Genomic DNA, 25,624 nt, shown 5'->3' on the forward strand with positions numbered 1-25,624 from the left:
TCTCTTTGTATTTAAATGGTTGATATTTATTCGTCTTGGAATTGCTGCTTCAATTTTTACATTTTAAATATTCTATAGAAATTCATTCATTCTGATAACTGGAATTTTGGTGCCTTTTCTAATTTTGTGCTGGAGGCTCCTTGCCTCCCTAGTCTCATCTGGTCCAGGTTCTTCCCCCTGTTCACAAGTGACCAATCTCTTTGTTTTCTTTTCTAGGCTTGGAATATTCTCAATGGCTATCAAGGCCACCATGTGGAGCAGTGCTTCCTGGACCTGGTTTCTTCTTGGCATCTGGACCCGGCCCAGTGCTACAGGATCATCTGCTTCATCTCCTGGAGCTCCTGCTTCAATTGTGCCCAGGAAATGGCTGGGTTCCTGAGGGAGAATAGACACATGAGCTTGCATATCTTCACTGCCCACATCTATGATTACCACCCAGGATATGAGGAGAGGCTGCACATGCTGCAGGGAACTGGGGCCCAAATTTCAATCATGACCTCTACGGGTAAGAATGGAAACTTTGGGTGGGCTGGGATGTGTTGGGGCAGGGGGAGGAAAGTTACTAGAAAGGCAGGGAGGGTCGGTATCCCTGGGCAAAAAACCTTGGTTAGCTGCCTGCAGAGGCTTATGAAATTGCTGTTCATAAATGGCATCCACTCAGAAACAATTCTTTGAGTTAGGGTGGACAGCCTATACTGAGGCTCAGAGCCCTATAGATGTGTGTTTTCATATCGCAGGCACCACTATGTAGTTCCATTCTATTTCTGGTTTCATATAGATTTCTAAGTTATTTTTAAACTCACTTTTGTCTTTTTATGTTTTAAAAATATTTAATGCCCTATTGTGTTTTGTGTTTGAAGTAAAGGGAGAAAAATAGATCAGCAAGTTTCTATATAAAATTTGTTGTGGCAAATTGTTGCTCTTGGTACCTACTTCTACAGGTGCATATATATACAGGCATACCTCATAGATATTGTGAGTTTGGTTCCAGACCATTGTAATAAAGTGAGTATCTCAGGATAGTGAGTCATGAAAATTTTTGGTTTCCCAGTACATGTAAAAGCTATGTTTATACTATACTGTAGTTTACTAAGTGTGCAACAGCATTGTTTCCGAAAATCAATATACATACCTTAATTTAAAAATATTTTATTGCTGGGTGGAGAGGTGGAGCAAGATGGCCAAGTGAACCCTCCAGTGATTGTCCCCTCCTGCAGGAACACCAAAGTGAACAACTATGCCCACAAGAAAGCACCTTCATAAGAACTGAAAATCAAAAAAGCAATCACAGTACCTGGTTTTAACGTCATGTCAAGGAAAGAGGCACTAAAGAGGGTAGGAAAGACAGTCTTGAATTGCCTACATCACCCCTCCCCTTTCCATCAGCGGTGGCTGTGTGGCATAGAGAGAGAATCTGTGTGCTTGAGGGAGGGAGAGTGCAGTGATTGTGGGATTTTGCATTGAAACTCAGTGCTGCTCTGTCACAGCAGAAAGGAACATAGGCAGAATTCAGCTGCTAAGTGCCCACAAAGGGACCATTTAGACCAGCCCTGGCCAAAGGGGAATTGTCCATGCCAGTGGTCAGAAACTCAGTTCTGTTTAGCCCCACTGACCATGGGCTAAAGCACTCTGTAGTCCCAAATAAATTTGAAAGGCAGTCTAGGCCACAACACCTGCAATTCCTGGGCAAGTCCTGGTGCAGTGTTGGGCTCAGAGCCACCCACAGGACTTGCAGTGCGTGTGACGCGGTGAGACACCAGCTGGAGTGGCCAAAGGAGTGCTAGTGTCACCCCTCTCCTAACTCCAGAAAGCACAGCTTGCAGCTCTAGGAGAGACTCCTTTTGCTTGAAGAAAGGAAAGGGAAGAGTAAAGAGGATTTTGTCTGGCAACTGGGGTACCAGCCCAGCCACAGTAACATAAAACAACAAGCAGATCCCTGAAGTCTCCATTCCCGGCCCTAGCTCCTGGATAACATTTCTAGACCCACCTTGGGCCAGAAAAGAACCTGTTATCCTGAAGGAAAAAACAAAGTCCTGGCAGAATTCACCACCTGCTGACTAAAGAGCCCTTGGTCCTTGAATAAACATTAGTAGCAGCCAGGCAGTACTCATCACGGACCTAGAACAGTGACGGCCATGGGGAAAGACTCTTTTTGAAAAAACGAGAGGGAGGAGTAAAAAGGATTTTGTCTTGCAAATTGGGTTGCATCTCAGCTATAGTAAAATAAGACACCAAGTAGGTTCCTAAAGTCCCCAGTTCTAGGCCCTAGTTCCTGGACAATATTTCTAGACCCACTCTGGGCCAGAATGGAAGCTGTTATACTGATGTGAAGGACTCAGTCCTGGCAGGATTCACTATCTGCTGAGTAAAGGGCCCTTGGGCCTGAAATAAACATCAGTGGTAGCTAGGCAGTTATTGCCAGCGGCCTGGTGACGGCCACCTGAAGAGATTCCTTCTGCTTGAGGAAGGAAGAGGAAAGAGTAAAAAGGATTTTGTCTTGCAACTTGGGTACCAGCTCAGCCACAGGAAAATGAAGCTCCAAGTAGATTCCTGAAGTTCTTCAATCCAGGCCCTAGTTCCTGGACATTTCTAGACCCACCCTGGGCCAGAGGGGACCTCACCGTACTGAAGAGATGGACTCAGTCCTGGCAGGATTCACCGTCTGCTGACTAAAGAGTCCTTGGGTCTTGAACAAACATCAGCGGTGGCCAGGCAGTAGTCATGAAGGGCCTGGGACAGCGGTGGCCATGGGGAGAGACTGTTTCTGCCTGAGGAAAGGAAAAGAAAGAGCAAAAAGGACTTTGTCTGCAACCTGGGTACTACCTCAGCTACAGTAAAATGAAGCACCAAGTAGATTTCTAACATTCCTGATTCTAGGCCCTAATTCCTGGAAACATTTCTAGACCCTCTCCTGTGGCCATCACCATCCCAGGCCCGGGGCAACTACTGCCTGGCTACAGCTGATGTTTGTTCAAGGCCCAAGGGCTCTTTAACCAGCAGGTGGTGAATCCAGCCAGGACTGGGTCCTTCCCTTCAGATAGCAGGCTCCCTTCTTTTTCTAGGGTAGACAGAGGTGGGAGGATTGTTTGAGCCTGGGAGGCAAAGGTTGCAGTAAGCCAAGATTGCATCACTGCATTCAAGCCTGGGTGACAGGATGAGACCCTGTTTCAAAAAAGAAAAAGAAAAAAAAAAAAAGAAAAGGCAATGAAATGTCTAAAAAATGAAAATTAAATTAAAAAAAGGAAAATGAAGGAAAAGGATGTTAATGAGCAGTCAGAGATCATCTGAAGCTACAAAACTCACTGGTAATAGACAAATACAGAATATTATAATACTGTATTGTAGTGTGTTAACTACTCATATCTTGACTAGAAAGGCTAAAAGACAAATCTATCAAAAATAACTATGACAACTTTTTAAGATATAGACAAAATAATGATATATAAATAGAAACAACAGAAAGTTAAAAAGCAGGGTGGAAGATGAAGTTAAAGGATAGAGGTTTTATTAGTTTTCTCTTTCCTTGTGGTTTGTTTTTGCAATCAGTTAAGTTGTTATCAGTTTAAAATAATGGGTTTTGAAATGTCATTAAGCATAATGGTAACTTCAAATAAGCAACCTACAACAGATACACAAAAAATAAAAGGCAAGAAATTAAAACATGTCACCAGAGAATATCAATTTCACAAAAAAGGAAGGCAAGAAAGGGAGAAGGAAGACAGGAAGAAGGGAAAGAAGGAAGGAAGGAAAGAATGAAGGAAGAAGGAAGAGAAGGCCACAGAATAACTAGAAAACCAATAACAAAATGGTAGTAGTAAGTTCTGATTTATTAATGATAACATTGATAATGTTGAAGGTAAATGGCCTAAACTCTCCAATCAAAAGACAGAGAGGCTGAATGGATGAAAAAAAATAAGACCTAATAATAATCTGTTGCCTATAAGAAACACACTCATCTATAAAGACACACATAGACTGAAGATAAAGGGATGGAAAAAGATATTCCATGCTAATGGAAACCATGGAAACCAAAAAGAGAGCAAGAGTAGCAATGCTTATATTAGATAAAATATATTTCAAGACAAAACTTTAGAATGAGACAAAGAAGGTCATCATATAATGATGAACGGACCAAATCAGCAAGAGGATATAATAGTTATAAATAGATATAGGTACCCAGCTGTGGAGCTCCCAGATGCATAAAGCAAATATTATTAGAGCTAAGAAGAGAGAGATAGACCCCAACACAATAATAGCTAAATACTTCAATACCCCACTTTCAACATTGGGTAGTTAATGCAGACAGAAAATCAACAAAGGAACAACAGACTTAATCTGTACTATAGACCAAATAGACTTAATAAATGTTTAGAGAACATCGTATCCAGCCACTACAGAATATACACTCTTCTCAGCACATGGATCATTCTCAAGAATACAGCATATGTTAGACCACAAAACAAGTTTTTCAAGAAATTCAAAAAAATTGCAATCATATCAAATATCTTCTCTGACCACAGTGGATAAAATTAGAAATCAATAACAGGAGAAATTTTGGAAACTATACAAACCCATGAAATTACACAATATTCTCCTGAATGACCAGTGAATCAATGAAAAAATTAAGAAGGAAATTAAAAAATGTCCTGAAGCAAGTGAAAATGGAAAAACAATATACAAAGACCTATGGGATACAATAAAAGCCATACTAAGAGGGAAATTTATAGCAAAAAGTGCCTACATCAAGGGTAGAAAAACTTAAACAATCTAACAATGCATCTTAAAGAACTAGAAAAGCAAGAGCAAACCAAACCCCAAATTAGTAGAAGAAAAGAAATAATAAGTATCAGAGTATAAATAAGTAACATTTAAATAAAGAGTGCAAAAGATCAACAAAATAAAAAGTTGTTTTTTTGACAAAACAGAAAAATTAACAAACCTTTAGCCAGACCATGAAAAAAAGACACAAATAAATAAAATCAGAGATGACACATTATAATTGATATTGCAGAAATTCAAAGGACTATAAGCAACTTATATGCCAATAAATTGGAATACCTAGAAGTAATGGATAAATTCCTAGACACATAAAAGCTACAAGATTGAATCATGAAGAAATTAAAAATCTGACTAAACCAATAACAAGTAACGAGATCAAAGCTGTAATTGTCTCCCAGCAAAGAAAACCCTGAGATCCAATGACTTCACTGCTGAAATTGACCAAACACTTGAAGAAGAACTAGTATAAATCCTATCCAGCTATTCTGAAAAATAGAGGAGGTGGGAATACTTTCAAACTCATTCTATATGGCCAGTATTGCCCTAATGCCAAAAGCAGACAAAAACACATAAAAAAAAGAAAACAATGAGCCTATATTTCTGATGAACATTGATGCAAAAATCCTCAAAAATACTTGTAAACTAAATTCATCAGTAAATTAGAAAGATCATTTATCATGACCAAACAGTGTACCTCAGGGGTACAAGGTTGGTTTAACATACACAAATCAATCAATGTGATACATCCTGTCAACAGAATGAAGGACGAAAACTTTGTGATCATTTCAATTGATGCTGAAAAAGCATTTGATAAAATTTAACATCCCATTCATGATTAAAAAAAACCCTCAAAAACTGGGGATAGAAAGAACATACCTCAACACAATAAAAGCCAAATGTGACACACCTGCAGTTAGCATTATACTGAACAGTAAAAAACTAAAAGTCTTTCCTCTAAGATCTGGAACATGATAAGGATGCCCACTTTTACCACTGTTATTCAACATTGGACTGGAAATCCTAGCTAGAGCAATCAGTCGAGAGAAATAAATAAAGGGCATCCAAATTAGAAAGAAAAAAGTCAAATTATTCTTGTTTTCAGATGGTATGATCTTATATTTGGAGAATCCTAAAGATGCCACCAAAAAACTATTAGAACTAACAAACAAATTCAGTAAAGTTGCAGGATACAAAATCAACATACAAAAATCAGTAGCATTTCTACATGCCAACAATGGACAATCTGAAAAAGAAATCAAGAAAGTAATCCTACTTATAATAGTTACAAATAAAATAAAATGCTTAGGAATAAACTTATCCGCAGAAGTGAAAGATCTCTACATAGAAAACTATAAAACATTGATGCAAGAAATTTAAGAGAACAAATGAAAAAAAGAAAAGAGGAGCTGAATTAGTTTGTTCTCACACTGCTATAAGGACATACCTGAACCTGGGTAATTTATAAAGAAAAGAGGTTTAATTGGCTCATGGTTCTGCCAGCTGTCCAGGCTTCTGCTTCTGGGGAGGCCTCAGGAAACTTACAATCATGGCAGAAGATGAAGAGGAAGCTGGCACATCCACCATGGCTGGAGTAGGAGAAAGACAGAGAGGCAGGCAGGTGCTACACACTTTTAAACAAGCAGATCTCTGGAGACGTCTATCAACAGACAGCACTAGGGGGATGGTTCTAAACCATTAGAAACTGCCCACATGACCCAATCACCTCCAACCAGGCCCCTCCTCCAACACTGGGGATTAAAATTTGACATGAGATGTGGGTGGGGACAGAAATCAAAACTGTATCAGAAGGCTAAATGGCAAACAATTATTCTTGTTATGCTTTGTGCAAATAACCAGGCCACGTATATTAAGACTGAAGCTTATTTCACAAACAAATCAGTCCTATAATGATTTGTTTTTAATAAAAATGAGGATTGGAGAGAGAAAAATTATGTTTCAAGAATTATGGTACACATGTATTTAGATTCTAGTCTCATCAGTTATTTTTGAGTTTTTGTCAGCAGTTTAGACTAACCCTTCTTATTCCTGTGAAACAGTCAGTGATCTCTGGCTGCAGCTCAGAAGAAAAGATGGATGGGTAGTGTAAAAATCTTGATCAATATTCTAATTCTGGGCATGTTTTAGAATCAGCTAGCAACTCCATGCACCCAAGTCTTAGCAGGTGTGACTATGCCCACGATGTGTTGGTAGCCCTAGGATTTTTTGGAGCTGTCCTCTTCCTCTTTTTTTTTTAACCATTCTTCTAAATCTGATAACTTGATTTGTCCCCTTTCACCTTCAGACCATCAAGCTCCAGATGATCCTCAGTGAAGGATACTGACCTCTCAAATATTCAAGAGTCATCCTTCTACAGTGGGCCTCTAGACTGCCCATCAATGGGACACAACAGAGGCAAAATCTTGCCCCTGTCTCCCTTAAGCCTGGTTGGATGCTTTTTACAACCCACAGAGCCAACCCTGCCCTGACAGCTAGTAAGAGGCCAAGACCCACAGAACCACTACCACTGCCCCTCTGTCAGCAGGAAGCAGTTACAGAAGACTGACCTTCAGCCATTTTCCCCAAAGAATTGGAGTCTTGGACTCCAGAGGGGGAAATGTTACCGTAGGTAGCTAAACATGAGCAGGGCAGAACAGGGCTCCCAACCCCCACCAGGAATGTCAGGCGACATCAGGTGATCTCTCAAGTCACCCACTATGCTCTCTTCCAAGTGTACTTTACTTCCTTTCATTCCTGCTCTAAAGCTTTTAAGTAAACTTTCACTCCTGCTCTAAAACTTGCCTCGGTCTCTCCTGTCTTATGCCTCCATGGTCCAATTATTTCTTCTGAGGAGGCAAGAACTGAGGTTGCTGCAGGCCATATGGATTCACTGCTGGTAACATGTTGACTGGAGTAGCACTTTTAATTTTCCTCAAGAACTTTTCTTTTTTATTTACAATTGGGCTAATTGTCTGGTGCAAGAGACTTAGCTTTCAGGCCAGCCTTTGACGTGCCCTCCTCACTAAGCTGAATCATTTCTAGCTTTTGATTTCAAGTGAGAGACGTGACTCTTCTTTTCACTTGAACATTTAGAGGCTACTGTAGGGTTCATAATTGGCCCAATTTCAATATTGTTGCATCTCAGGGAATAGGGAGGTCTGAGGAGAGGAAAAGAGATGTGGGAAATGGCTGGAGGGTGGAGTGGTCAGAACACACACACTGTCTATGTATTAAATTTGGTGTCTTATATGGGTGTAAATCTTGGTGCCCCCAAACAATTACAGTAGTAAAATCAAATATCATTTATCACAGAGCACCATAAAAGAAATAACAGTAATGTGAATGTTTGAAATATTGTGGGATTACCTAAAATGTGACACAGAGACACAAAGTGAGAACATGCGCTTGGAAAGATGGCTCCGACAGACTTGCTTGATACAGGGTTGCCACAAGCTTTTAATTTGTGCAAATCATAGTATCTGTGAAATTTAATAAGCTAAACACAATAAAATAAGATGAACCTTTATCATGCATAAATAGATAATTATTTGGGGGTAATTCTTCACATATGTAACGAATATTTTTATAGAAAATGTACACATGAGCCAATCATTTCTAAGGAAGATAAAGAGTTTTAGGTAAAGCTGATATGGAAAACAAACTAACCTGAATCTACCAGATAGAGAAACTGCTGCTAATAAATAAAATAAAATAATTACTATAAATTCAAGAGCCATGAAAACACTAATTGGTCCACTAAAATGTTACAGATTTTAAAATAAATCTTGGGCAATATGTCAACAAACAGGTAGACTATATGACAATTCATTTGTCAAATCTAGTATCAAATAAAGGAAAGGAAAATTGAAATTGAGAATATTTTATGTTAGAACACGTTAAGAAAGGATCTAGTAAAGCAAGGATTAGATTGGAGTTATGATTTTGAAAATCTCTTTGTCTCTGAAACAGCCCAAGCAGGCTCGCTGATGTCATCTTTTTTTGGACTAATAATTATGATATAGTTAGAAAGCTCAGAGTCTGATGGTTAACCCACTGCATATCTCTACCCAAAGAATGGGGGCTTGCCCATAGGGTTGGCGCTCCTGAAGCATGGGGCAGGAAAGCAAAGATCTTTTTCAAGGATATCTGGGGGTACTGTGGGAACCACAAGGCCTTCAGCCTAGAAAAGGGCTTCCTCTGTAGGTGTGGCCATCAGTGACAAGGAAAATACAAAATCAATGATATAACTAACGAGAACAAGCCAAAAAGAGGCTTGTATCTATAATAATAACATTTAAATAATCTATGCAAAAGATTTTAAATTTTATTTATTTTTGAGACAGGGTCTCGCTCTGTCACCCAGGCTGAAGTGCAGTGGTGTGATCACTGCTCATTGAAGCTTTGATTTCCAAGGCACCAGGGATCCTCCCACTCAGTGCTCCTGACCCCTCACGTAGCTGGGACCACAGGTGCATGCCACCTGCCTGGCTAATTTTTGTATTTTTGGTAGAGACAGAGTTTCATTATGTTTCACAGGCTAGTCTCGAATTCCTGAGCTCAAGCAATCCACCCGCCTCAGCCTCTCAAAGTGCTAGAATTATAGGCGTGAGTCACCGCATCCAGCCAATTTTTATAAGGCATGAAGTTTAATTATTATTATTAGTAGTAGTTGAAGAGAATGTTGTATGTTGATTAGGAGTGTTTTGGCTAAAATCTGAATTAACAATTTAAGGTACCTTTGTTTTACAAGATATTAGACTTAGTCATATGGGTTCACAGCATTCCGCTGAAGTTTCAGATTCTGCTCTGAGAAACAGCCTGCTTAGCAAACATGGGGAAAAAATTGCTAAAACCTGGAATAAGATATTAAAATAACAGAATATTTTAATAATATCTGGGAGGAGCGAAACAGACAGGAATGTTGTGAATTTTATTATTATAACATTTAAAAAATGCAGGAAGATCTATTTGTATTTTGTTCAAGTCTCCTCAGTATGTGTACTCATAGAGGTAATAGTAGAAATTGTAACTGATGATGCAACCGTGGCATTAATCCATGCGAACATCTTGCATCCAGACAATGGGATTTGTTGAACAATAGGGAAATATTCTCACTTGACATGTTTTAGGATTTTGTTGTGGCTGTTGTTGTTGTTGGATGTGTGGGTGTTGGCAGGAATAGCTTTGTTAACACATTACATTGATTTCCAGAGTTGACTTGGTGGACCTGGCTGGCAGGGTATTTGGGTGTTTCTTTCCTTTCTATTGCTCCGTACTGGTTGCCATGGCAGCTGTACTCCTGTGAAGACAGAATGCCTGCCTAGTGTCTGTCTGTTCTTGTTTCAATCAGAAAAGCATGTGGAGCCTTTCCAAGGCAGGCTGGATCTTACCTATGATGTATCGGTGGTGCATGAACATGCTGTGGTCAGCACTGTCCACCTTGCAGTGTGCCTCTGGGACATGTCCTGAGATGGATGAGGTTTTCAGTTTGCACTTTATGAGATTCTGTGGTCTGCTTTTTAGATACCCATGCAGTATTACAGCCATTGCTTACAGAAGCTGTCCACTTTAAATAGTGTGGGTTTGAAAATTGAGACCAGAGCTGCTTAAAAGACTCCAGGGTATAACTGAGATAATTTGTTGCACATGGATGGGTAAAATAGGAAAGAGTAGGAGGAAGGGAGGGAGATGATTGCATAAGGAGACAGAAAAGAAGTCTGTGTAGGGCAGTGACTCAGAAAAATGACTTACCAGAGCAAAGGACACACGTATAATAATTGATCTCCAATTCATCTGCTTCTGTGAGGTTTATTACAGATGTCCGTTCTGGTTTTAATTCACCACTTCCTACCATTACCCTGTGAAAGAAAGATAAAAATCTTAAGACTCTAGATTCACGATGCCAAAAGGGAAAAATTAAGCTTGAAAACTCAGTCATGCTGAAACAACAACAACAACAACAACAACAAAAACAAAACTGCCTTCCTTTTGTTCCTAAACAAATAGCTACAGGATAGGAGGTCACATGTCTCTGCAGGTGATCTCTCTCATGCTGACAATGTAAATCAACAGCTTATCTTCACAGGTATGGGACAAGAGGAGGCTAGAAATCATCCCCTCACGGAACCCGAGACAAATCCCTATTTGACTTTTCCCTGTACTCTCTATCTTTTGTAAAGTGCAGGTTTACTAAGCGTGAGACACTAGGCATGAGACAAATACATAATTGATTGTTCCCTCTACCACCTCCTTTTCATGTACAACATGCGGATTCATTGAACTCTAATCAAAGCCTCACAAGAATGTGACCATACCTTCCTCCCTCTTTTTTTCTTTTCCCTCCTGCCTGTTTTTTCCCCTTTAAGTGTTGAAACTCTCAAAATCCTCTTTGGAAAAAGTATGGACCACAGATCCTACTGTGGTTTGTGTCTCTTTTTCCTGGGTGCATCCTCAATCTTGGTGAAATAAACCTCTAAATTAATTGAGACTCATCTCAGATATTCTCTTTGGTTTTACAACGCTGTGCAGGTTTATTACAGTATCTACAACATTGCTTATAAGCATCTTTCTTTCCAATAGTTGGTAAACTCCTTGAGGGTAGAAACTCTTTGAAGGAAATTAAAATATTTTACCCCAAAATATATTTCTTTAACATGTTTAAAAATGACTGCCACTTGGCCATCCTGTCAGAAGTAGCACCGCACAGCTGTCTTAAGTGGGGAGAATTTGCATCTGTAGAGAATCCTCATGAAAGTAACCTTGCCTCCCTCCCCTTCCTATGCCTTTCCCTGGATCCAGGAGAGACTGACAGTCTGACACCTTTTAAAGCCTGAAAAGAAATGTTTACCATCTGTTCCCTCTGAGGGAAGCTTCGTCCACATAACAAGGCCATCTTTGCTAGCCAAGCTTCTTTCTTTCCTTCTGTCTTAACCTGTCTTGCCACTAACCCTGATTTACCTGTTTCTGGCTGTGCTCTGAGTCTGTGTTCCTTACTGTGGCCTCAGGATGGTATATAAGTTTCTGTAACTCTTTGGGAATTGGGGTCTTCATGCCGAAGGCTCCCTTATATATACGTTAATACATTTGTATGCCTTTTCTCTTATTAATCAATCTGCCTCCTGTCAGTGACTTTTAGTGATGATTTATGGGGCCAAGAGCCTATCGCCCCCTACAGAACAGGATGATCATCAGAGTTGCTCTTCTCTTCTAGAGGCTACAGTGAAGAGAAACCAAGAGACTGATCTGCTGGCAAAGGGATAAAAATTTCCTACCAACTAGGCTACTGGCCTGTCTTTCTCTGTGTATCCCAGTGAGCAGATGGTAAAAATCACAGTCTCATCTGCAAGGTTTTGACTAACAGAAAAAAGGAATTTGACTAGTCTTGCATTGTAGTGTCCCTGGTGTACTTTCAGTACTTTGTGGTATGAATACTCATATTGTGTGACCCCTTTTCTCTCAGAAATAGCCTTTTCTGTTGCCGTTTTCCTTTGTCTTTCTGTGTTGTTCTATCATAAAGAGGGGTAGCATTGGATAGAACATGGGCCTAGAACCCCTTTATGCCTGCTGTTCAAGCTGACCCTGCATACTGGTCAGTTTTTACGGTTCTGGATAGACCAGCATGTGTTCAGACAAACTTTTCTGTGAGTCCCTGATACAAAAATCAGATGAGGTTTCCCTCTCATCTTGTTTTATGTCCTTAAGAACTTGACTTTGTGGCTACATGGGGATACTCCCTCTTAGTCTCTACCATCTGGGAATGTCTTTTTAAAAATTTAACCTTTTCATCAATTGTTTAGAATAGAGGGCATGAATTTTTTGGTTCACATTAGATGGACAGTCTGAAAAGATTGGGAATCTGAGACACATAATATTTTAAGCAAGACACTTTTTATACTGAATGTGTCACACTCTTAGGGAAATTTTGTCTTACAAGACCCATCCCTATGGAGCTTTTGTGATCTTTTGTCTATCTTAACTCTATTTCTCAGAGTGGATTTTTGGGAGTCATGAGGATGTCTCCTTCATGCCTTCTCCAGGAATGTAAAACCTGAAAAATTACCACCTGGGCTTTAAAGAGGCTTTTGAGTTTAGTTGCTATTGGAATAAAGTAAACCATTGAAAATTCTAATTGCTAATGGCCAGAAGATAAATTAAAAGAAAGATTTTTGAGACCTGTTATTCTAAACCATTGATGAAAAGGTTAAATTTTTAAATAGACATGTAATAATGTTATGGCTAGCCTTAAGAATTTTTTTTTTGAGAAAAATTTGCCATAGTTAAGTCATAGCCTGAGTTTAGGCTTATTGATTTCACCTAGGAAGTTACCTTTGGTAAAGAAGTTCAAAGATCGGAAATATCAGCTGTTTGTCCTGACTAAAATCTGATAATAAGAGATTTGAAAGAATTTTTTAAAGAGTTCTGTAGTCAAAAGTCAACCTAATTAAAACAGGTATTTAGGCTACGTATGTGTATCTATATTGTTTTAAAGCCTCTGTTCTCTCTCTGTATAAACTTCTCAGTGAATTATGTCTGTTCCACCATTTACTTCTTCCTATCTTCCTTCCATTTTCTATCCTGTATGCCACATGAGGGATCTAAAAATACAAAAAGAATTTCTAACTTCCCAGGATCCCCTGGGAAAAATGGAAAATGTACCAGACTCCTGTGTCTGGAAGGAACCTCTGATTTTCTTCATGGCATCTCAAGAGTTGTAAATGGACAGATTCCACTTAGATCTAGAAGCTTTTCTCTCTTTTGTATTGCATTACCTAATATTTTTGGCTTTTGGGGAATTGAAAATTACTTTGCATTATGAAAAAATTTTTGACATTGGTGTTTGTAATAGATATACTTTCTGAGATGGCTAATGGTAGTTGCTTAGAGCAAATAGTTATTACTACAGGGGATACTCTGTGTGTTTAAGATAAGAAAGGACATGGTTTAAATACTTAAAGAAATGTCTTCGTGACAAAATGCACTGTAAAAATATTATGTGGCCTGGCCCCATGCTATTTCTCTCTTTTTGGGGATTCAGGATTCAGTGTGGGCTCTGCTCTGGGCTCAGTGGTCCAGTTAAAAGATAGTAAATTAAAAAACACCTATCTAAATAAAATTGGTCTAACAAAATACTATAATAGACTTCTATGATTTTGTGCTGTCTTGACATCCATTTTATTATTTATTTTATTTTATTTTTTGAGACAGAGTCTTGCTCTGTTGCCCAGGCTGGAGTGCAGTGGCATGATCTTGGCTCCCTCCAACCTCTGCCTCCTGTGTTCAAGTGATTCTTGTGCCTCAGCCACCGAGTAGCTGGGATTACAGGCGCTCAGCACCATGCCTGGCTAATTTTTGTATTTATAGTAGAGACAGGATTTCTCCATGTTGGCTAGACTGGTCTTGAACTCCTGACCTCAAGTGATCTGCCCACCTTGGCCTCCCAAAGTGCTGTGATTATAGGTATGAGCCACTGTGCCCGGCTGACATCCATTTCAAAACTTCGTCTAACACACTCAAACTCTCTCTCTCTGATTTGAGGTGTAAATTTGTTTATCTTGTTTTCTCCAAAACTCAGTGAGGGCATTAGTCATGGCCATGAGAAATAAACTTTAACATTTTCACAATTTAATCCAACTGTCTTTTTGGACTAGTGAGTGTGTATCTATCTTATGGCTAAAATTTTAAAATCAAACTATAAACTCCTGGATAAAGAAAATGTGGTACATATACACCATGGAATGCTATGTAGCCATAAAAAGGATCATGTCCTTTGCAGGGACATGGATGGAGCTGGAAGACATTATCCTCAGCAAACTAATGCAGGAACAGAAAACCAAATACTGCATGTTCTCACTTATAAGTAGGAGCTGAACAATGAGAACACATGGACACAGGGAGGGGAATGACGCACACTGGGGCCTATGGGGAAGTGGTTTTGGGAGGGAGAGCATCAGGAGAAATAGCTAATGCATGTTGGGCTTAATACTTAGGTGATGAGTCTATTGCTGCAGCAAACCACCATGGCACACGTTTACCTATGTAACAAATCTGCACTTCCTGCACATGTCCCCTGGAACTTAAAGTAGAATAAAAACTATAAAGTCTTTATGTTAGTATAATCTTTATGTGTACATGGGTATATGTCTGTCTGTATTCTGTCTGCATGGGTTTTAAATTGACTTACTCATAAGTAAATAATCCTAAATGCTTTTCAAGTTCATATGATTTTAGTAATTTTTGGTAACTGAAGATAGTTTTAAAATTATCGGTAAAATAAAATAGAAGCATGTTCAGAATTTAGACATTTCACCTGAATTAGTCACTGTCTCTGATGTTTTAAGATACAAAACTTTGCTTCTGATACTTGCTTAACTTGTCTGTAACTTACGTGCTTAGATTTGTGCCTTTAGGATATGAAGCCTAGCTCCAGGCATCGTTCTTTGCTCTGGGTTATGTACCTGGTACATAATTAAAATTGCTTACTTACTAGGTTTTTTCACTAAAATAAGAGTTACTGAGAATTAACATTACAATTAATGCATATAATGAAAGTTACTAGATACATACAAAGTGTGTAAGAAAAGTAAGATGTATTTTTGGCAAAAAAAAAGTTAAAAGAAGGCATGACAATTTTTTTTTTTTAATAAGGGGAAGGAATTTTGTCTAGTTTAAGGGTTGTTAAGGATTCTTTTTTTTTTTGAGACGGAGTCTTGCCCTGTCGCCCAGGCTGGAGCGCAGTGGCGCAATTTCGGCTCACTGCAAGCTCCGCCTCCTGGGTTCACGCCATTCTCCTGCCTCAGCCTCTCCGAGTAGCTGGGACTACAGGCGCCCGCCACCACGCCCTGCTAATTTTTTGTTTTTTAGTAGAGACGGGGTTTCACTGTGGTCTCGATCTCCTGACCTCGTGATCCGCCCGCCTCGGCCTCCCAAAGTGCTGGGATTACAAGCGTGAGCCACCGCGCCTGGCGCAAGGATTCTTTTAAGTTATAAGTAGAACAAAATGGAAGGTGTTTAAGCAAGTTGTGGAAAGTTTGAGAAAAGATTGATCTTCTAAAAGGAATTCTGTATATGAATGAGTTTGCTAAAATTTGAAGGGGATTATTTAGTTTTTCTATAAATTAAGCATTAAAATAAAAAGCACAGTGATGGAGAGCCAGTATCTGGGCTGCTGTGTCTGAATAACAGAGTTTTCTTGGATTATTGATCTATCTGCTTTTTGACAGGAAATTATAAAAGGTTATAAAAGGCTTATGACAACCTTATATTATGGCCAAATTCATTAAAGTTAAATTTGTTCATATGGTTTTATTAAAATTAGATTTAGTGCTAATAATACACTACACAAAGGTGAAAATTGGTTTTTCTCTTGAACAAAATTTTTGTGTAATATTAAGAGATAGTAAAAGATTTCTGTTTACCTTTTGAGTAAATTGCAAAAGAGAGAAAGACAGATTTAGTTGGCTTCATGTTGTGTTAATTAGGTCTTATTGTTTGGGAAGTAAGTCTCCATTCTCAAAGAGTAAAGGTTTTTGCTTTTTGAAAATTTTGTTATTATTTTGGCTAACTGATTGATTTATTTTACAGTGACTCATGATTCTATTTTGTGATATAGTATTCTAAACCTTCAATATTTGACAGCTATTCCAAAATCAAATTCCAGATTCAAACTTTTGACCTGAAACTAACTTTATAGAAGTCTGAGAGAGAGAGATTTAGCTTAATTAATATGTTGAAATCATACAGGAAACATTGTCAAAAATAAAACTGTGTTCAACTTTTTTTGGTTTATATTTATGTAAATGTGTTATTAGTATGTGTTCCAAAATTGTGAGATTTCTGTAATTCTGATACATATTAGTATATGTTATCAGTATTAATTATAATTATTATGTTAAATTGTTATATACCGCAGAAATAACCCAATTTCTTTGTCAATTGTGTCTTTGACCATGACTGCTCTAAGACTTTTGTTATCTAAAATTATTTTACTTTGATCTTTTTTAAAAGACAGCTTAATTATAAACTAATTATAGTTAAAGGATTCTCACAGATGTTCTTGAATGCAGGTTTCTGATAACTTTAGAAATCGTGCCATTGGAACAGAGAAAAAAGCATCTAGGACTCATTGTGTGTTCATGAGGCTTGCTGGCTCAATATTGAGCAGAACAGGAGCTAACTGTGAAACTGCCTTTGCAAAAGTTATAACTGAGGAAATTGTGATAGTGAAAGATATCAGACCTAACAGACTCTATCTTTCTTCTAACCTCTAAGCTGTTCTTGTTCATTCCTAAGTGTAGGCCAAGTTAGCCTTGGGAAAGGATTTAGTTTATGGTTTAACCCTGAGACAAAACTGATAATAGCCCTTTCCTGAAAAAACTCCCTTTTTGCCTGTGAATCAGTCTGCCTTTGTAGGGCTAACAAATCAGCTACAAGATTAGAAATTACCATTTAGGAGCCATGCAGCCTCTGGCTGCAGGAGTCTCAACCTCCTCAAATTGCTCCTGGGATTAACATCACTGTTGTAAAACCTAAGATCAGTGCTTAAGATATTTCTCAAACCCTGCATTCTGATGCACCAGCTGACATGGCCCAGACCAGTCATCTGGCTCAACCAGTTCTGCAATCCCACACAGCAACAGATGTCAGCAAGAAGAACTCACTTCGACCTCTTATGATTTCACCTCCAGCCCGACCTATCAGTACTCCTCACTTCTCAATCATCTACCCACCAAATTATCCTTAAAAACTCCAATCCCAAGTTTTCTTTTTTGGGGAGACTGATTCGAGTAATAATAAAATTCTGGTCTCCCCACACAGCTTGGTCTGAGTGAATTACTCCATCTCCATTGCAATTCTCCTGTCTCAGTAAATCAGCTTTGTCTAGGCAGGAGGCAAGGTGAACCCATGGGGCAGTTACAGTTGCATGGATTCAACTAATAGAAGACTGAAATAATTTTTTTATGACTTTTTGTGTTTGAAACATTGCTAATTCTTTGTGTTTTGTTTTACAGAGTTGAGAAAATCTTTTTTGAGTTACTTACAGCTTTTAATAATTGATTAGAGCAAAATTTGAAGCACATTTCTTTCTTTCTACTTGATTTTTCCAGAATTTGAAAGCTATTTGTGAGTATTCTTAACTTATGGTAATATAGTTATTTGCATAAATTCAGTAAGATCTGTTTTCTTTTGTAACAGGACACAGTTGGAGGTACTGGCTCTTTTACCAAGGCTTTAATTGGAAAGGTGTATTTTCAGATATGAGCAGATTTCTGTGAGGAATTGAGGCTGACTTATAGATCTGATAAAAGTTCTTTGGAAAAACTGACCTCAAACATTTTCTGTGTAGTTCCTTTACAGATTTCCTTCCATGTTCTTGACCTGTGGTACGTAAAGAATGTCACTTTCTGACAGGCCCAGGAACCCCAAGTTATTTTGGGATTTCAAGAAGAGAGACGTTTCCCAATTCATACAGGTATCTGCAGGGATAAATACTTGGCTGTGCTCATGACTTTTCAAAGGTCTAATTTGTGATTCTTTATGAAAAAAGATTCCAGAAAAGCCAACTTAAAAGAGTCTATATGACAAATAATTCTTCTTCTTGCACTTTATGCAAATAATCAGGCCAAGTATAATAAAACTAAACTAATTTTGCTAAGAAATTGATCCTACTATGATTTTGTCTTTAGTAATATTGGAAGATTGGAGACAGAAAAATTATGTTTCAAAGGAAACTATGGTATACCTGTTATTGGATTTTAGCCCTATCCATTGCATTCAGTTTTGATTATTTCCTACTATTTGGACTGGATCTTAAATTTTTTTTTCTGGCTACAAGTTGCCAAGCTAAAATGTTCAGTTTCTGTCCTCCAATTTTTTTAACTTGAAATCACTAGAAATTAAAACTCTGCTTTTCTTAAAGCTCTGCAAACTGAAGCTATACAACTTAAACTCCAGAAGAAAATAACAACAACTTATATATAAATAACTTCAAGCCTGCTTGCTAATGTAAAGACTTCTCAGAAAGTTAGCCTGAATGCCTGGTTTGAATTACAATCTGGAAGAATTTGTCAGATTGTCATTGCAATCTGAAGATGCCTCAGAGAACTTAGGAAAGCAGTCTACAGACTGCTCCAACCATTAACCTTTGTTTTTTCTTCTGTTTTTATAGAAATACATTTATTAGAGATCTGATTACCTATATCATATATAGAGGCCTAGCCCATCTGCAATGCCACCTCTCAGAATGGGACACAGTTGTTCAACTGAACTGATCTATTCTCAGTATTCAGAGACTGACTAAAGAAGATATGGGAAGATATATTTAAATTTGCTCCTTTCTATTCATCTCAATTTGTCTTTCTACTCCTTTCTCTATCTCTATCTAACAATCTCTAGATCAAATCTCTCCAAAGCTATCAGCTTGGTTTTTGATATGTGAAACTTATTTTAAATTGCAAAGTGGCGACTGAAGGAAATTAAAATATTTTACTCCCAAATATATTTCTTTAACGTATGTTGAAATGGCTGCCCCTTGGCCATCCTATTAGAGGTGGCATTGCAAAACTGCCTTAAGTGGGGAGAATTTGCATCTGCAGAGAATCGCCCTTAATGCAGCCATGCCTCCCTCCCCTTCCTATTCCTTTCCCTGGATCCAGGAGAGACTGACAGTCTGACACCTTTTAAAGTCTGAAAGGAAACATTTACCATCTGTTTCCTCTGAAGGAGGCGTCATCCACATAACAAGGCCATCTTTGCTAGCCAAACTTCTTCCTTTCTCTCTTAACACCTCTTGCCACTAAATCTGATTTACCTGTTTCTGGCAATCCTCTGAGTGTGCTTTCTTTACAGTGGCCTCAGGATGGTATGTAAGTGTCTGTAACTCATTGGGATGTTGGGTCTTCATTGTGAAGACTCCCTTCTATACATTGTTAAATAAATTTATATGCCCTTTCTTTAATTAATCAATCTGCCTCCTCTCAGTGATTTTTAGCGGTCATTTAGGGGGCCTAGAGCATTTGGCCCTCATGCCTTTTTAATTTATTTCCTTTCATTTTTTAGAATGAACTGCTTTCCTTAGTTCCTGGAACATCTGTGGTACTTCATAAATATTTCTAGAATAAGTAAGCACTTCAATTATTTTACACTGTTTGTGGCATTTGGGTTACATAGTGATATGGTTTGGATTTGTCCCCAACCACATCTCATCTTGAGTTGTAATTCCCACAATTCCCACGTGTCATAGGAGGAACCCAGTGGGAGGTGTTTGAATTATGGGTGCGGGTCTTTCTTGCACTGTTTTTGTGATAGTGAATGAGTTTCATGAGATCTGATGGTTTTAAAACACGAGTTTCTCTGCACAAGTTCTCTTTTTGCCTGTTGCCATCCAGGTGAGATGTGACTTGCTCCTCCTTGCCTTCCACCATGATTGTGAGGCCTCCCCAGCCACGTGAAACTGTCAGTCCAATTAAACCTCTTTCTTTTGTAAATTGCCCAGTCTTGGGCATGTCTTCATCAGCAGTGTGAAAGCAGAATACTACAATAAATTAGTACTAGAAGTGGGGTGCTGCTGAAAAGATACCCAAAAATGTGGAAGCAACTTTGGAACTGGGTAACAAGAAGAGGTTGGAACATTGTGGAGGGCTCAGAAGAAGACAGGAAAATGTGGTAAAGTTTGTAACTCCCTAGAGACTTGTTGAATGGCTTTGGCCAAAATGCTGATAATGATATTGGCAATGAAATCCAGGCTGAGGTGGTCTTAGATGAGGGAGTTGGGAACTGGAGCAAAGGTGACTCTTGTTATGTTTTAGCAAAGAGACTGGCAGCATTTTCTCCTGCCCTAGGGATTTGTGAAACTTTGAACTTGAGGCCAGGTGCAGTGGCTCATGCCTGTAATCCCAGCACTTTGGGAGGCCGAGGCAGGCGGATGACGAGGTCAGGAGATCGAGACCATCCTGGCTAACACAGTGAAACCCCGTCTCTACTAAAAATACAAAAAATTAGCCGGGCGAGGTGGCGGGCACCTGTAGTCCCAGCTACGCGGGACGCTGAGGCAAGAGAATGGTGTGAACCCCGGGGGGTGGAGCCTGCAGTGAGCTGAGATTGCGCCACTGCGCTCCAGCCTGGGTGAAAGAGTGAGACTCCTTCTCAAAAAAAAAAAAAACAAAAAACAAAAAAAAAACATTGAAACTTTGAACTTGAGAGAGAGGATTTAGAGTATCTAGTGGAAGAAATGTCTAACCAGCAAAACATTCAAGATGTGACTTGGGTGCTGTTAAAGGCATTCAGTTTTATAAGAGAAGCAGAGCAGAAAAGTTCAGAAATTTGCAGCCTGACAATGTGATTGAAAAGAAAATCCCATTTTCTGAGGAGAAATTCAAGCTAGCTGCAGAAATTTGCATAAGTAATGAGGAGCTGAATGTTAATTACCAAAACAATGGGGAAAATGTCTCCAGGGCATGTCAGAGACATTCATGGAAACCCATCCCATCACAGGCCCAGAGGCCTAGGAGGAAAATGTGGTTTTGTGGGTTGGGCCCAGGCCCCCCATGCTGTGTGCAGCCTAGGGACCTGGTGTCCTGTGTCCTAACCACTCCAGCCATGGCTGAAATGGGCCAATGTAGAGTTTGGGCCATGGCTTCAGAGGGTGATAGCCTCAAGCCTTGGCAGCTTCCATGTGGTGTTGAGACTGCCAGTGCACAGAAGTCAAGAATTGGAGTTTGGGAACCTTTGCCTAGATTTCAGAGGATGTCTGGAAACACCTCGATGTCCAGACAGAAGTTTGCTACAGGGGCAAGATTCTTATGGAGAGCCTCTGCTAGGGCTGTGTGTAATTTTGATCTGCCTCAGCTATGGGGAGGCTCACCACCAGGGAGATTACCACCATCATAGCTACCATTAGATTACTCATGGTCAGCAGCTTGTTCTGAGACCTCAGATTCTCTTCTGCAATGTGAGCTAGGCTCTTCATCTGCCCCCAGGTCGGTGGAGTTGCTTGGTGAGTTTTACTGGTTTCCATCTGCTCAACAGAAATGTTTATCTGAGCCATCTGATGAAATGGGGGTGCAGGGACATTCTGAGGTCTTTTCCTCTTCCTTGGATTCTGGCTCATGGAACAGCTTAAGATGTTTTGTGGTACCAAGATAGGAAGCTGATTCTCTCCTGGTGAGGTACAAGAAAACCCTCGACCCCATGTAATGATTTTGCCCTTTTCCCAGGTTTTAGTTCTGACGTCCTTCCACCACTCATGTTTTCCTTCATGAGGATTTATTTTTTGCCCTGTCAAATGCTGCTCTGCTGCCGTTATAACTTGATCTCTAGACAAATTCAAAAAATTTAAAGTGATAATGTGTCTAGAATTGGTGGGTTCTTGGTCTCGCTGACTTCAAGAATGAAGCCGCAGACCCTCACGGTGAGTGTTACAGTTCTTAAAGATGGTGTGTCTGGAGTTTTTTCCTTCTGATGTTCGGATGTGTCTGGAGTTTCTTCTTACTGGTGGGTTTGTGGTCTCGCTCACTTCAGGAGTGAAGCCGCAGACCTTCACGGTGAGTGTTACAGCTCTTAAAGGCGGCATGTCTGGAGTTGTTCATTCCTTCCAATGGGTTCGTGGTCTTGCTGGCCTCAGGAGTGAAGCTGCAGACCTTCACAGTGAGTGTTACAGTTCATAAAGGTGGTGCGTCCGGAGTTGTTCATTCCTTCCATCCAGAGTTGTTCGTTCCTCCCGTCCAGAGTTGTTCATCCCTCCCAGTGGGTTTGTGGTCTCACTGGCTTTGGGAATGAAGCTGCAGACCTTTGTGGTGAGTGTTACAGCTCATAAAGGCAGCATGGACCTGAAGAGCAGCAGCAAGATTTATTGTGAAGAGCGAAAGAACAAAGCTTCTGCAGCACGGAAGGGGACCCAAGTGGGTTGCTGCTGATGGCTCGGGCAGCCTTCTTTTATTCCCTTTTCTGAACCCAGCCACATCCTGCTGATTGGTCCATTTTACAGAGAACTGATTGGTCCATTTTACAGAGAGCTGACTGGTCCATTTTACGGAGAGCTGATTGGTCTGTTTTGACAGGGTGCTGATTGGTGCCTTTACAAACCTTTAGCTAGACACAGAGTGCTGATTGGTGCACTTACAATCCTTTAGCTAGACAGAAAAGTTCTCCAAGTCCCCACTAGATTAGCTAGACACAGAGCGCTGATTGGTGCATTTACAAACCTTTAGCTAGATACAGAGCGCTGATTGGTGCATTTACAAACCTTTAGCTAGACACAGAGTGCTGATTGGTGCATTTACAATCCTTTAGCTAGACAGAAAAGTTCTCCAAGTCCTCACCTGTCCCAGAAGCCCAGCTGGCTTCACCTCTTAGTGGCACTCGCCATGGGATTTAGCGGCATCTAGCCCGGGCACTCTGACAGCCCAGAGGGAGCTCATCCCCGGATCGAGCCCAGCAGGTGCTGGCCGGCTGTGTGGAGTGTGGGGCCCGCCGAGCCCATGCCCACCCAGAACCCACGCTGGCCCACGAGTGCCGCACGCAGCCCCAGCTCCTGCCCACACCTCTCACTCCACACCTCCCCACAAGCAGAGGGAGCCGGCTCTGGCCTCGGCCAGCCCCGGAGAGGGGCCCTCACAGCCCAGCGGCAGGCTGAAGGGGTCATTGAGTGCGGCCAGAGTGGACGTCGAGGCCGAGGAGGCACTGAGAGCAAGCGAGGGCTGCTGGCACGTCGTCACCTCTCAATAAGAGCCAACTGTAGCTGTGTATGTGGAGTAGAGTATTCTCTGGTTCCCCGTTCTGTCTTTTGTTTTCGTAATTGAGATTTTAAGGTTCGATTAGCACATTCAACAATGGCTTGGCCTTGAGAATTATAGGGTATTCCAGTACTGTGCTCAGTGTGCCATTGTTGAAGGAATGCTTGTAAAGATTTACTACAGGAGCCTGGGCCATTGTCTATTTTAATCTTTTGTGAGATGCCTATGGCAGCAAAACAGGAAAGTAAATGTTTTTTAATATGAGCAGCTGCCTCACCTGTTTGGCAAGTTGCCCATACAAAATAAGAAAAGTTATCTATAGTAACATGGACGTATGAAAGTTTCCTGAATGAGGGTATGTGGGTTCTGTCCATTTGCCACAGCATACTGGGGGTTAATCCCTGTGGGTTAACACCAGTCCCTTCATGTGGCAGTTGTAGTACCTGGCACTGAGGGCAATGGTGCACAATATCCTTTGCCTGTCTCCAAGTAATTTGATATTTTTGTTTAAGTCCTGCTGCATTAACATGTGTTAGGGAGTGAAAATCTTGGGCATTAGTAAGCACAGTGGAAACTAGTAAATCAGCTTGATCGTTAGCCCTTACGAGGGGCCCGGGAAGATTAGTGTATGCTCAAATGTGCGTGATATAGAAGGGAAAATGGCGATCACATACTGCCTTTTGTAAAGAAGAAAACAGCTGATAGATTTGTTTGTCCACAAGATATTTAATGAGTGCAGTTTCTATGTATTGAGTGGCTTGAGCAACATAAGCTGAATCAGAGACAATATTTACAGGTTGCTTAAAGTCTTCTAACACAGCTATAACTGCCTGTAATTCAGTCCTCTGTGCCGATTGAAAGTCAGTTTGAATAATTCTGTTTTTAGGTCCTAAATAAGCTGCTTTTCCATTGCTAGAGCCGTCTGTAAACACAGTCACTGCTCCTTCCAATGGGGCACTATGGGTAATTTTTCGAAGGACACATGTTGTTAGCTTTAAAAACTGAAAACACTTTTATTTTGGATAGTGATTGTGAAGAACTCCAGTGAAGCCAGCTAAATTTATTTGCCAATTGATTGAATTAACAAAGGCTTGCTGAATCTGATTTTTATTCATTCGAACTATAATCTTATCTGGATCTGAACCACAAAGTTTAACAACTCTAAGGCGAGCTTGCCCAATCAAGATTGCCATCTGATCCAAGTATACTGTGAGTGTTCTGACAGTATTGTGAGGCAGAAAGGACCATTCAACTAAGTCCTCACTCTGAACTATAACCCCTTTAGGAGAATGGAGAGTAGGGAACACAATGAACTGTAGTGGTAAACTTGAATCTATTCTATTAACCTGGGCCTGTTGTATTTTTTCTTCAATCTTTTGTAATTCTTTGGCAGCTTCAGGAGTCAGTTCTTATTTACTATTGAGAGCAGGGTTTACTCTTAAAATAGAGAACAGATTAGACATAGCATAGGTAGGGATTCCCAAAGCAGGTTGAATCCAATTGATGTCCCCTAATAATTTTTGAAAATCTAAGTTTTCAGAGAGTCTTTTTGAATTTGAACCTTTTGGGGTTTAATTGCCCTTTCCTGAAACTGCATTCCCAAATATTGGAAAGGAGTGGCCGTTTGAATTTTATCTGGTGCTGTGAGCAATCCAGCATTGGCTACCACCTCCTGTAAATATGAGTAACGCTGGATAAGTTGGTCTTGATTTTCGGCCGCACACAGTATGTCATCCGTATAATGAATGATATACGAATCTGGAAACTGATCTCTCACAGGTTGAATGGCCTTCCCCACAAAAGTTTGACAAATAGTAGGACTATTCAACATACCCTGCGGCAGGACTTTCCAACGATATCTGGCTGTTGGTTCCTTGTTGTTCATAGCAGGAATAGTAAAAGCAAATTTCTCAAAATCAGACTCCGCTAGAAGAATATTAAAGAAGCAATCCTTCAAATCTATAATTATTAACGGCCAGTCTCTAGGAATCATGGTACGGGATGGAAGCCCTGGCTGCAGGGCTTCCATTGGCTGGATGACTTCATTGACCACTCATAAGTTGGTTAGCATGCGCCATCTGCCGGATTTTTTCTTTATTACAAACACTGGCAAATTCCAT

At 40.0% G+C, this 25,624-nt stretch overlaps 1 protein-coding gene and 1 long non-coding RNA gene across 2 annotated transcripts in view; one reads left to right on the top strand and one right to left on the bottom strand.

Moving 5' to 3' along the window:
• On the bottom strand, window positions 1-25,495 carry LOC129481239 (uncharacterized). Its single transcript, XR_008657301.2, has 5 exons — window positions 25,338-25,495; window positions 10,528-10,634; window positions 2,622-2,768; window positions 1,133-1,211; window positions 1-375 (listed from the first exon to the last, which is right to left on the bottom strand). It is a non-coding gene; the product is annotated as an uncharacterized lncRNA (long non-coding RNA).
• Window positions 1-25,624, top strand: part of LOC134736522 (DNA dC->dU-editing enzyme APOBEC-3G-like) — a 236,517-nt gene that overhangs the window by 16,142 nt on the left and 194,751 nt on the right. The window contains exon 2 of the mRNA XM_063638414.1: window positions 217-505. Within this exon, the coding sequence (XP_063494484.1) occupies window positions 217-505 (289 nt within the window). The remainder of the gene's footprint in view (window positions 1-216; window positions 506-25,624) is intronic.

Source organism: Symphalangus syndactylus, chromosome 4, assembly GCF_028878055.3.
Source record: "Symphalangus syndactylus isolate Jambi chromosome 4, NHGRI_mSymSyn1-v2.1_pri, whole genome shotgun sequence".
Lineage (NCBI taxonomy): Eukaryota > Metazoa > Chordata > Mammalia > Primates > Hylobatidae > Symphalangus > Symphalangus syndactylus.